At 38.9% G+C, this 12,321-nt stretch overlaps 2 protein-coding genes across 3 annotated transcripts; both read right to left on the bottom strand.

Annotated features, from left to right (window-relative positions):
* Positions 1–570: 570 nt before the first annotated feature.
* Positions 571–5,916, bottom strand: necap2 (NECAP endocytosis associated 2). 2 transcript variants are annotated; one of them, XM_061687847.1, is made up of 8 exons: positions 5,764–5,916; positions 4,558–4,658; positions 4,132–4,236; positions 3,676–3,757; positions 3,226–3,334; positions 2,982–3,135; positions 1,701–1,785; positions 571–1,392 (listed from the first exon to the last, which is right to left on the bottom strand). In XM_061687847.1, the coding sequence occupies exons 1-8, from the start codon at positions 5,856–5,858 to the stop codon at positions 1,347–1,349; spliced, it is 777 nt and encodes a 258-aa protein (XP_061543831.1). In that variant the 5' UTR covers positions 5,859–5,916; the 3' UTR covers positions 571–1,346. The 2 variants fall into 2 exon arrangements, with proteins under 2 accessions (XP_061543831.1, XP_061543832.1); XM_061687848.1 differs by lacking the exon at positions 571–1,392 and adding an exon at positions 1,405–1,598.
* Positions 5,917–6,808: 892 nt separating this feature from the next.
* Positions 6,809–10,913, bottom strand: LOC133408642 (SUZ domain-containing protein 1-like). Its single transcript, XM_061687745.1, has 4 exons — positions 10,611–10,913; positions 9,658–9,707; positions 9,308–9,568; positions 6,809–9,212 (listed from the first exon to the last, which is right to left on the bottom strand). Exons 1-4 carry the CDS (start codon positions 10,737–10,739, stop codon positions 9,101–9,103), a joined length of 552 nt encoding a protein of 183 aa, XP_061543729.1. The 5' UTR covers positions 10,740–10,913; the 3' UTR covers positions 6,809–9,100.
* Positions 10,914–12,321: the final 1,408 nt, after the last annotated feature.

Below are 12,321 nucleotides of genomic sequence, written 5' to 3'. Positions count from 1 at the left end.
GTCACCGGCCGTTTTAGGGTCTCTAACAGTACCAGCTCCGCGCACACAAACCCACATCCTGGTGTGTGTATTTGAAACTCCAACATTGGCCTTGAAACCTTAACCCTTGTTTAAAACCCTAATCCTGATTTGAAACCAAATCCCAGGCAAGAAACCCAAACCTCAGCAAGAAACCCCACCGTGAAACCGTAATCCTGTTTTAAAACCTTACTTTGAAACCCCTCAACCTTCCACAACACCTAACAACTGACTTGGAACACTAACCCTTTGATTGATACGACAATTTAAATGAATCTCTCAAGCTTCGATTGAAAGTGATGCAGATGGGAATTTGTGTGGTGCTGTGTCACATGGTTCTGGAAAGGTTTGAGGAATGTTGCAATGTTGAAGGACATTTTGAGGAATTACGAGAATAAACTGTGTTCAATAAATGTGATTTTTATGAATACATGCAAATGTATTATCAGTTAAATCATCCCAGCAACAGTGCTAATTGATTATATTCATGCCTTTAGAAAATCTAAAATAATTCACTAGTAAAACTAAAACATTTTATTAAAGACAGAGAAAATGAAATATACTGTTTATTTACAAAGAGGTTTACATTTTATACATTTTTTTTTCTGAGGCACTTAAATACTCAGTGCAACTTTTGAATAAGAATAAGGACATTTCTTTTTTGGTAAAAGGCACATTAAAAGGGAAAAAAACTTACTGGGTAAACAAAGACAAACCTGAAAACATGAAATCATAATCATGTTTAAAAGCTCTTTAGATTAACAATTAAAGGGTTCCATGTAAAACTATTCATCAAAATAGCAACATAACCACTGAGCTCAGTACTGCAGGTCCTCCTAAAAACAATACCAGTAATGAAAATGAATCCTGCAAAAAAAAAAAAATTCTAAAGGAAAACATTTTAACTCTTCGGATCTGAAAACAAAATGTTTTGCGAAAGAGGGGGAAAAGACATTCATTTGATTCTACACAGATTTCCGAGGGATTCCATGAGAGTCCAAAAAGACGAGGTGCTGATTGCTTTAAAGCAATAATGGAGGAAGTAACTCAAACTAACACACATTTTGTCGTTACCCAACTACTAAAATCATAGAGGGATCATCCTACATAGGGGAGTGAAAAGGGAAAATAATGTAAAAATAATAATAATAATGTAGATGTGACCATGTTTCCTTTTTAGAGCAAGTTGGTATGTGACCCTCACAGGGTGGCTGCTGTGCGTTAATCAGACCAGTTTGCCATGTTTCCCACTTCTTTTTTTCTTTCCCCACACAATCATCCCATCCATGGAATGTATGCAAACAGAGCATGTCCACGTTTGTCCACACTCAGCTGAACTGCACCCAGCCTGATTTGACAGCATCTTTACTGGAGCTGTGGAGGAGATGCACCCAAGGGATGAAGAAGAACCGTGAAGAAAACAAAATCCACATGGGAGGAATATGATGATGATGTTAGCCTAATAGCATACCGTAGTTGCCCAAGTGATTTTTAACTTATTATCACAATAACAATAAAAATACCTAGGTGCTTGCCTATTGGCTGTGTAGATTCTCAGTCATCCAAGTCATGGTAATAATCTGCAGAGGATGAATTGAGGCAAGTGCACTCATTTGTTGAATTTGTTTTTGTTGTTCAGAAATGACTTGGGCAATTATGCTATTAGGCTAGCTGTGACTTACTTGGAACCTGCAGATGTGAAATCCCCCCACATGTCAGAGCTGGGTTGGGTTTCAGACACAGGGGATCCAAAGTCTAAAAAAGGGCCTGAAATAAAGACAAATCAAATATGTGTTGAGAACGAAGTAGGATTCTCGTTAGACAAGCTGTCGCAAGGAGGTGAGCATGACCTAATGTCCGCGTCTACTTGAAGTCGGTATTGCATATATAAATGATAAAGAACAGCTATTACTCTGTGATGGAAAATATGTCAATATGTTTGGACAAAATTACAGCAGTCCAAGTACAGCAGCTAAAACCAGCAAGCCTTCTGGAAGAGCAGTTGGGCAGATCAAGCAAGATACAGCCACCAAGTTCAATTTTGCAACTAGCATTTCTATTTAATGTAGAATTCCGTAAATAAATATATAACCAAGAGTAGTGTATTTAGCTTTATGTTACTGAATTTGACAGACTTGTGAAATGTAAATAAAAGAAGAAATGTGACATACAGATGTGTTGAAAGTGACCAACAAATTATTATTCATTTCCTTTCATCGCTGTTCCAACAAAAATCTATCTCCAAATGTTGTTTATCTTTACCCCCAAAGAAAACAACAAAAACAAGTAGAAGTCTGTCACTGCTATTTAAGAAAATCTTGTAGTTGTCCTCTAAAGCGTGAATTCTTGAACGTCATCATAGATTGTTTCTAGAGGGAACTTCTAATGTGATTGACGAGGAAGTACTATGGAAATGAACCGAGGAGAAAAAAGTTAAAAGTCGCGTTATTACGAGAATAGTTGTTTTTGTTTGTTTTTTTTTTTTTTTAAGTTGGAATCTGCCAAAAGTCAGTTCAAATCTCAGCTGTGGCCTTCCTGTGTGACGTTTGCAAATTCTCTTTGTGATTATGTGGGTTTCTCCAGGTACTCTGGCTACTGCCCACATTCCGAAAAAATCCATGTTACTCTAAAGACTAAATTGCCCACACGTGTGACTGCGAGTGTGAATGGTTGTTCATCTATATGTCCTGTGATTGACTGGTGACCAGTCCAGGGATGTAACCCGCCTTTTGGATAGGCTGCAGAAAATGGATGGCTGGAAGTTGAAATATTTTTTTTCTTTTTTTTAAACGGATAGTTTTCAAAATACCCACACGAACGTTAACACATCCATCCTCGTCGCAACACAGGTACGTTTGCAGTCGTAATATTACGACTTTATTCTCATAGTTTCTTTTTTTGTTCAGGGTGGCCCTAATACTCCTTCATTGCTACTGTAACTGGAGGAACAGAAATGTAATTACCAATGTTTGTTTCTTGTTGTTGTGCAGGTGTGATTGTGTGCTGGCTGCCAGGAGGTGGGATGACACCTCCAACCTTAACTCCTGGTGGAGGTGGGAGCAGACCTCCAGCCATGGGGCGCGGCTTGGCACCAGATGCATCCTTCTTCTTGATATTCTGTCACAGACAACGACAATTTTGTCAACATCACTATTCCGATAATGGTTGCCCATCCAATTTATTGTAATGCTGGAGGAATATATTCACCCCGATGCTGATCTTGATGGTCTGCCCCTCCTTGAAGCTCAGGTCGAGCTTTGGTGCGGTACTCTGGGTTGCTTCCATTTTGGCCAGCTCACCTTCTTGCTTTACCCACCTTCAGAAATAGAGCATGTATAACTATAACTTAAAGTCACATGCTCCAGTGTAAAATTTCATGTTTTACTTTTAACTGTGATTAGCTTCTTTTTAGCCTTGTAAGGAATATATGTCAAAATGTTAAGAAGCACAATGCATGAAGTCTTAAAGCTCTGGAACTTGTCTTTCTCTTCACTGCCATGCTTCAATGATCATCAAGGTTTCAATTTCTATAAATTCAAGGTAAGATTATTTGATTACTTTGGTCAGTTACTGTCCAGGAATGGATTAGATTACCTCAACCATTTCGAAATTATAACATTTTATGTACCAATATGAAAGTGAGTTTTCTTAACTTACTTAAAATGGTCTTGCAAAGCAACGTTGAAATCAAAGGAGTCTCCTCGATCAGCAAAGCCCAGACCGATAAAAGCATGACGGCCTACAACGAAAACATCGATGGATGTGAAAGATTTTGTGTCACATATTTTAAAAGATGAAAATGTCTGCTGGAAGAAAAATGACTTGTGGCATTATGGCTAAGCAATATTTATTTTATTGAGGAAACAAAAATACATGGCAATAACAACTAATAAAGTCAACATTCCAACCAACAGTGTTCACTTCCACACAATATGGCCACCCCTATTGGTTTGGTATGTACAATATGAGGTGGTAGTTTGTAGTGGTGGACAATACAATCTATTCAGTTTAATATCATGCATAAATGACACCAATTATTTACAGCTACAACTGTAGTTACATAGCAAACTCCTGTATGTTAGAGTACATTATGCACAAATGAAAGTGTCTTACCATTTCCATCCTCTATCCGGATCACAAAGTACCTGCTGGAGTCTGTGACCGCTTCAACTACACTGCCCGGATACTGTTCAACTGGAGCTTGGGCAAAAAGCTCTCCTACAAACACAAACAGAATACAGTAGTATTTTAAACTTGATATATACACCAAAGGTCCTACGCGGGAAAGCGGTTAAGAATATTAAAATGTTAGTTGCCAGCACAGTTAGTTCAGGCTTTATGATCGTGACAGTTTGACTCCTGATTGCATTTCTATTACTTCGATTGGGAAATTGGTGATGAAAAAAGAACCAAATTGCTTTTAAGGTTCCATTGTATACAAAATTGTAGTGGAAAAGTGAAAGCTACATGCGATTCAAACAAATGTCTGTCTAGAAACTGACATGAATACACACAATGCATGTGTGCATATTTGTTTACCTGTGTTTTTGTCCTCCAACTTGATGTAGGCCAGCTTTCCTTTTGCAGTGATTTTCATTCTCCCACTCCATGCGGGTTCGTCCAGCTTCCAATCAGCAGCACTGTAAACAAAGGAGGAAAGCAAATGAACATTTTTCCTTGTCTTTTTACCACCTAAACAGGAACCAGTTCCTCTCAATGAACTGCTCAGTGGCAAATGCCTGCAGATCTTTCTGGGTTTATGTGCCAGGCATGATAAGATGTTCTTAGTTATAAAACCAGGTAAAACGTCACTGATATCACTTGCACATGGGTAGTCTTTTTTTCCCCCCTGTGCCAAGTTATTAGAAAAAAATAATCAGATACATTAAGCATTGGTTAAACTAATGGGATTACTGTGATGATGGGCTAATGTACAAAGACCCAAACAAGCATATTAGGGGCCATGAGGGCTCCGTTTCCATCCAGAGAAAGACTTTCACAAAGCACCAGAGTGGAACAAAAGTAGTAAAGCACTCTTATTTGCAGAAGCAGACGACTCGCAGCTGTCGCTTGATCCAGCAAAAGGAATTGAAATCAAAGGTTCTCAAGGAGTCAAACAGAGCCGTTAATCGTGAACGTGGGTGCCAGCTGGATAAAACTAATCCTATAGAGGGAAGTCATTACTTTAGCAACTGGCGGGGAGCTAAACAACAGGCATCTGCTGAAATGTTTGGGTGTTTCGCTTGTTGTTCTTTTTCCCTCACATTTTAATCCGCACAAAAACTAACTTTGACAGGAGGAAACTGGATCCGTTTTCCCTACGCCGGGAGAACAAAGAAGCGGGTTTAAGGAATAACAGTATGAACAACAATTTGAAGTTTTGAATATATATAAACAATCCGTTTACTCAAGAATGAAAATCAACATATCACCGCTTCTGGTTCATTTAAAAAAACAATAATTTGCACATAGTGATGACGACAGATTTAATAGTAGTAGTTGTAGTAGTAGACAAAAGTAGTGCTGGACAATCCAGCTTTACGCAACCAAGATGTAAGTTCGTGAATTAACCATCTATTTAGGTTCATAGACTTTAAATAAGTAAATGATTGGAAATTTGGATAAGTCACTTAAATAAAATGTGAAGCGTCCACGCGAAGTGGTGTCCGATAATGGGTGCACTAGATTCATTAAGCTAGCGATTTGACAGTTGCGGATGTCTCGTGAAACAAACATGTTTCTTACCGATAACCCCGGTTCGAAGCCCGCGGCGGAATCCGGTAGACGTGGACCTCGGGCTTCACACAGAGCATCGATTCATAACTGCTGTCTTCTGCCATTGCGTTTGCGTCAAGTGTCACTTGATGAAACTCCAACTTCCGACTTTCACCAAACACCTCGACCGCAGTGGAAGCAGACGAAACCTCGAACAGAAGCTCGGCGCGCTTCCTACAGCGCCGCCACTGTTCAGGAGGATTAATGCATGTCCGTATGTAAAATAAGCCAGTACTGTATAGTACAGTACAGTAGAGTACACTTAAAAAAAACCTCATCTGGAGAGCTACTTTTTTTTTTTTTTTGAGGTGGTAGTTGGTGTAAAAGGTTTGAGAACCAATGGCCGACGGTATTTTACCCTTCTCATGTCTAATTAGAGTCAACCACAGTAGTTAGAAACCGCTTTCAGAGGAAGAACTTCTAACCTAAACCATTGAAATCTACTGATTGATTAATAACATTTCCAAAAGCTTTAGTGGAATTTCTGAGCTAGAGCAATTGAGAGAAAAAAAAAGCTCCGTTTTTTTTTTTTTAAAGGAGTAAAGCGAAACTAAGTTCAGTTGACACACAGCGACTCCTCGCCAGTTTTAGTGCACAGGGGACAATTTATAGTTTTGCATCCCTGATATGTTGGACAAATTTGAGCTATGTGTACTTTATTATCAAGGCCATGGGATGGGAAGCATATTAAGTGAGTCAAACCAATCATGCATAACAACCACGAGCGTGCAGGTTATGCCTTGAGGAACTGGTGGGTGGAACACAAGAGTTGTGTCTGTATACGCATCATGAAACGAAAACATGCACTTAATAATTGATATAGTAAATAATCCAATTCCCATTACAAAAGCATCAATCAACTGAGCTTTGTGGTATTTGTGAAGTCATACAGTTGTTATGGAATCTAATTAGTTTGCCTTTAATAAAGTGATATGCGCTTCACACCAATATAGTTAACTTAAGGAATGACCTAATTCAAATAAAAAGAAAACAAGACATTTTATTTTATGATTGGTTTATTAAAGGGATTTTTTTGTTTTCAGGATTCTAAATGACAAGTAAGCCACATACTACTGACAGAATAAAACAAGTTTCATGAGCTCAGTCACACAATGCTTATGATAGTTGCAGATAATCACTACTTTTAACTCAAAATTAAATTGTGTTAATTCGACTCTCCTTTGTAGCAATAACTGAATCCGATCATTTAGAAATCTAGGAGTATAGATGGTGCCTTATTCGAAGACGAATGTGATGAATGTATCCGCGCAAAGCAATAGTCCCATCCCAATGACATTGCAACAATTACCCAGTTTTGAGAATGAAAATGCTACCCTGAGTTTTGTGATAGCAATAGAGGTTTAGTAGCATATGCTATAACCTTTCCCAGGTTTCTATGTGACTGCTGCATGTCACTCAGAAACCTTAAGAACCATGCACACAGAAGAGGATGTTCCATTCACAGGTAGTAGAGAAAAACAAATTAAATATCAAAACAGAAATACAAACAAGCAGATTTCGCATACCTGTCATTTGTGTAAACAAAAATATTCTGCTCAAATTGAGTTCTAAGCAACATAATACTCACACTAAAAAGGTGTAATATTTCTAAAGGCCATTAAGGGAGACTGAAATTTTTTTATAAACAAATTCACCTTCTGACTTAACCTTGAATAGTTTTAACATTCCATCACGACATTTTCTTCATTTTACTGTGATATTAAATTCATGAATCAGTCTCATTTATGTAACATAGTTTAACATTGTGACCGACAAAACAGATTTTTTTAGTATGCTTAGAAGAAATATAAAAAAATACTATTTCATCACTTCTTTTAAACAGATATTTGTAATGGAGAGCACAATTGTGGAGTATGCCTTAAGATTTTTTTGTGACAAGTTGTGTTGCTTAAACTTGCTTACTTGCTTAAAACGTATGCTACATTCATAAGTGCAATGAGCACCATATGAATAGGCAAAAGCCACACACCATCAATGTTGGGCATTTAGGATTTAAGGCATGTATGGGTCGACCATTTAAAGACAATGTACTAAATAGCTAGCTGTTTAGAACACTTTCATGATTTGCAAACTTTTGTTTGAGGGGTTGTGGACATCTGACAATGCTGTAAAATGCAGTGAGAAAGAAGTTAAGAAAAACAAAATAGTTACATTTGAATGAAATCCAAAATTCATACAAAAATGTACCCAAAAAAATAAAATGAATCACTTGATGGTGGAAACATCCTTTCTTGTGTTGCTTAGGCAAGTCATTTGTTAATCATTTACCAGCAATCATCTTAATTGCAGTCTGCAAATATGCTGCAGTCTTTGATCGACATTGACCAACTCTCTGCAGATCAAGCAAACCAAATGCTCTTCAGTTTTGCAATTACTTTCAATTCATAGGAGAGTCAGCCTGTTTCAAAGCTTATGCACTTCGATGTTATAATTCTTATGTTGAAATAAACGACTATAATCTGTCTATTGAATTCCTTGACAAAAATTCCTCGGGGAAAAAAATTTATGCAAGTTAAAGAATTGAAAACAAGATCACGTGACCAAAAAGCAGATCACTGACAATAGAGCAAAAAATAAAAAATAAAAAAATAAGGAAGGAATGCATTTCTTATTGCTTGAATGAAACAGACTTATTTTATCTGGGTGACTATTGGGCAGTCACCAGCACCCCACGGACGACTGTGGACTGCTACTTTGGGCCCCTTCTGTATTAAAACACATAAAGCAACGTGCACGATGACCGGAAGGTGACACCAGGTTGACTTTTTGTCCAGTGCCTAATACTAGAGTTACTTAACACAAATACTTAACCACCTGAACTCGTCTTACCGGAGGACACGCAGTCATGACCGGTTCAACTTTCCATGGAAGGGCCAGCTCATTCGTTTCCATCTCCAGGGCTGTTCCCGGACTTACTTAATTGGCCTGGAAGGGACCGACATCTGACACCCTGACACTCGCCTGCGAACGAGTAAGAGTCAAAGGGCACCTCATGGTATAGCAAAGTATCACAGTGTTTAGGGATGTTAGGCAAAAGCCCCCTTATAAGCGTGGAACAGGCGGGGAGGTGGCCAATCTCTGCCAGCCCCTCCTATTGTTCCACAAAGAGAGAAGGCATGACGGATGGCAAAGACGATCCCATTATGTTGGGTAGAGCGAGGGTGGACGAGTTCATGTTTTATCTTCATGTTTCAAATGTTCACACACCACTCTGCTCTTCATACTACACACCCCTTTCACTGCTCTTGGTAACACATTTGACCCAATAATAGTGGGAGGCTCCGGTTTATCTGCAAAGTCGAAAGCCTGAGGTGCCGTCAGGCCCGGTGGGCTGGCGGATCACATGACTGTTGGGACGAACTGGTTCTGATGGTTGCTGTGCAGTTATACGAACTGGCCTAGGGAAATAAAGAGATCCAAATAATTCATTTTAACAAGAGCAAAAATGTCAGTTTTGTGTGTTTTTTTTTTTTTTTTTTGCAGCAAGTCTTACCTCTCTTGGCATGGATTGTCCTGAGGTGTATCATCTGACGAAGCACTACCCAGAATCCTCCGACGAGCCTCTGCATACTCCGCCTCACGCTGCGCCAAAGACTTCATCTGCTGGGAAGGTCGAGACGAGGATGCAGGATTTCCCGCAGTACCATTATTTGACGGCCGCTTTAAAATTCTGATTTGTGGTGGCGGTGCTGCAGGAAGAGATTCATCCTGGATTACAATTGCAGTTCTCACAGGTGAACTTGAACTGGACTTCCTGCACAGATAAGGTTTCCCCAAAAATATTAGTAATAGTTTTGTTATTATTATTTCTATTTTCCATTAAATATTAGTTATTGTGCTTACTTTGAAAGCTGGTTTATTTTCAGCTTTGCCTCAAGTCTTCTTTCTATTTCCTGAAGAGATAAAATACATGCATTATTTAAAACATATGTAGAATAATTTTTTCAGACATTATGAGACAGAAATGTAAAACAAACTTGTCTCAACAGGTTATAACTTCATTTGAATGTACAATGTAAATATTTGTTCTTCGATTTTATTGTTATAGCCATCAATCGCAAACCTGGTTAGATCAACCCCCTGCTACGTGTACTGTTTTTTTGTTTTGTACTGAGAAAATGAGAATTTGATTCCCGTTTGGTAACGGACTGTTATTTGGATTTTGGTGGAGAGTTTGTTCCCAGGATTCCTGTGGCAAGAAAAACTAAAAACCTGAAACATTCAATTCCGTAACCACAACACAAACGCTCACTAGATGCATCCATCTTGGATTTTCGAACGTTAAAAGCAATGGGAACCACGGACGTGACGTAATTCCTAGCGTCAGAGGTAAATGGAAACCAAACCAGGAGAAAAATTATCCAATTCCTATAACACTACGAACGTGTATGTACATATACTATCATACCATATTCAGTAATTATAATTTAAGTGACTAAAAGTAGCTTGACTAATTATAGCCCACATACAACCAAACGAATGACGATCCCATGCAGTGTCCTGTATGTAGTCTCTCATTTCCGCAAGGAGCGGCTATAAATACAAAGGTTACGTACTTAAGCACAAAGAAAACGGAATTGAAAAGCGTAGGCCAAGGAAAATCACAAATGTGCTGGAAAATTAAATTTCCTGTTGACCCACGTAGTGCTGGACAGCGAGGCCTGTTGGAGAGTCGCAGGCTGTTGAAAATGTACGAATTTGACAAAAACTAAATAATGTATCCGGACGGTGCCTATCACGAGTATGTAATAATTCGACATTAATCTTGTAACGGTTGTTCTGTCATCGTTTCTTACCCCGCTGTCCGCCGCTTCCTCCCAGCTCTCCGCAACCTCTTCATCCTCCATTTTAACAGAGCTCAGTAATCGCCGCCTGGTGCCCGCTTCGGCTCCTCCACGCCAGCTAACTGCGGTCCATCCGCACATTAGCAACAACCCGGGCCCAAGATTTTGTTCGGTGAGATTTCTGACGATATTATCAAGGACGTAGACTGCACAGGACTACTAACCTGTTCTTTTTTTTAAAGCCCTGCTCAACAGAACGAAAGCCTTCCTGGTTACAGTGGTGTCTCAACTTACTTTATGTTTGGCGTCACGTCCACTGGGCGTAACCAGCCATTGGTGTTAAACCAAGCACCTCTCACACCTAAAATTAGTCCATGACAGTGGCCAGGCCAGCCCTAGTTTGGTTGGGCTCAAGCCCACCCAACAACTTGCCTTAGTCCCCCCTACGAATTCGTCCTCAAATTAATTGTATTTTTTGAAAAAAAATATTTTTTTTAATAAACAAATGTTCCATGGTGATAGCATACGCTTTGGCATTGGCAAAAAAGTAAACCTCGTGAAAATCGCTTGAGAAATGAGCAATTTATGACTTAATTTCAATGTTCATACATTGCCTTTGAAGGCAACATCGACCTTCCCAACATGGCCGCCACGTAGACACGTCAGTTAGCCTGACTGCTCCAACGCGCTGGCGTGTCGTCTTCATATCTATGGACAGAACAGCTACAGATATTTCCAGATGTGTTAACGCAAATGACCAGGAAATGCTTGATTTACAACCATGACACAACGACAATTCACCACACGGCGATGCTTCAAACCCTCGTCATGAATTGCTTTATGTTATGTGTCGGCAGTAGCCCAGGGTATCTGATACAATATGAAGTACTGTACTGTCCCCAATAAGCCCAATGTGTAGATTACATTTATTTTGGTAAAACTCCAAAATATGTAATTACTTTTGAGTATGGTCAATAATAATAATAGTAATTTATAATTAACAAAATAAATAAAATGTGAAGAATGTGTGTAATGTAATGGAAAATTGGAATGATTCCAATTTTATTTTATCATGGGGGTCAAATAATCCAAATAGATTCAAATTATCTCTGACAGTGGTTCTCAAACTTTTTACACCAAGTAACACCGAAAGAAAATACTTAGCTCTCCAAGTACCACCATAATGAACACATTCATTAAAATACAGTAGCGTAGTAGGCCCAAGTGTTCGTCAAGACAAGGCAGCGCTTTCCTTCCTCAAAGTTGTATTTGATATTATTGTAAGCCACTGTAACACTACACACAGTTTGGACATTAACACTGTGCTTAAATATAGGAAAATAAAAAGTGTACTTAAATATTTATTCAATTATAATGCATTCCACATAAAAGTTAGATAAAAATCGTACCTAATAAATGTTTTAAAGCAAACAGTTTTACAAGTTTAATTGCAAATGTAAAGTTAAATGTAAAAGTTAAACCTGTTCAATATTTACAACCAAAAAATGCAGCCCTATGGGGGGGCATAAGCCAGTGCAAACTGTAGGCCGGTCCCAGCCCGAATAAATGCAGAGGGTTGCGTGAGGAAGGTCATCCGTCTTAAAACCTCGCCAAACAAATATGAGCGTTCATGCAAAGAATTCCATGCCGGATCGGTCGTGGGACGGGTTAACAAGGTCCGTCACCGGCGCCATCAACCTGCAGGGCGCCGTTGGGAATTCAG

The sequence above is a fragment of the Phycodurus eques genome, chromosome 10, assembly GCF_024500275.1.
Source record: "Phycodurus eques isolate BA_2022a chromosome 10, UOR_Pequ_1.1, whole genome shotgun sequence".
In the NCBI taxonomy this organism is placed as follows: domain Eukaryota; kingdom Metazoa; phylum Chordata; class Actinopteri; order Syngnathiformes; family Syngnathidae; genus Phycodurus; species Phycodurus eques.
This window is presented reverse-complemented; position numbering and strand designations above follow the sequence as displayed.

Bases quoted from the DNA above. Each gene is read 5' to 3' on its own strand.
- LOC133408642 (XM_061687745.1), bottom strand. From the start codon at position 10,739: ATGTGCGGATGGACCGCAGTTAGCTGGCGTGGAGGAGCCGAAGCGGGC. The intron at 9,708-10,610 runs GTAAGAAACGAT...TTATCTCTTCAG, and splicing joins AGGAAGCGGCGGACAGCGGG to GAAATAGAAAGAAGACTTGA. The intron at 9,569-9,657 runs GTAAGCACAATA...TTATCTGTGCAG, and splicing joins AAAATAAACCAGCTTTCAAA to GAAGTCCAGTTCAAGTTCAC.
- necap2 (XM_061687847.1), bottom strand. From the start codon at position 5,858: ATGGCAGAAGACAGCAGTTATGAATCGATGCTCTGTGTGAAGCCCGAG. The intron at 4,659-5,763 runs GTAAGAAACATG...CTTTGTTTACAG, and splicing joins GCTTCGAACCGGGGTTATCG to TGCTGCTGATTGGAAGCTGG. The intron at 3,136-3,225 runs GTGAATATATTC...TGTCTGTGACAG, and splicing joins CCATCAAGATCAGCATCGGG to AATATCAAGAAGAAGGATGC.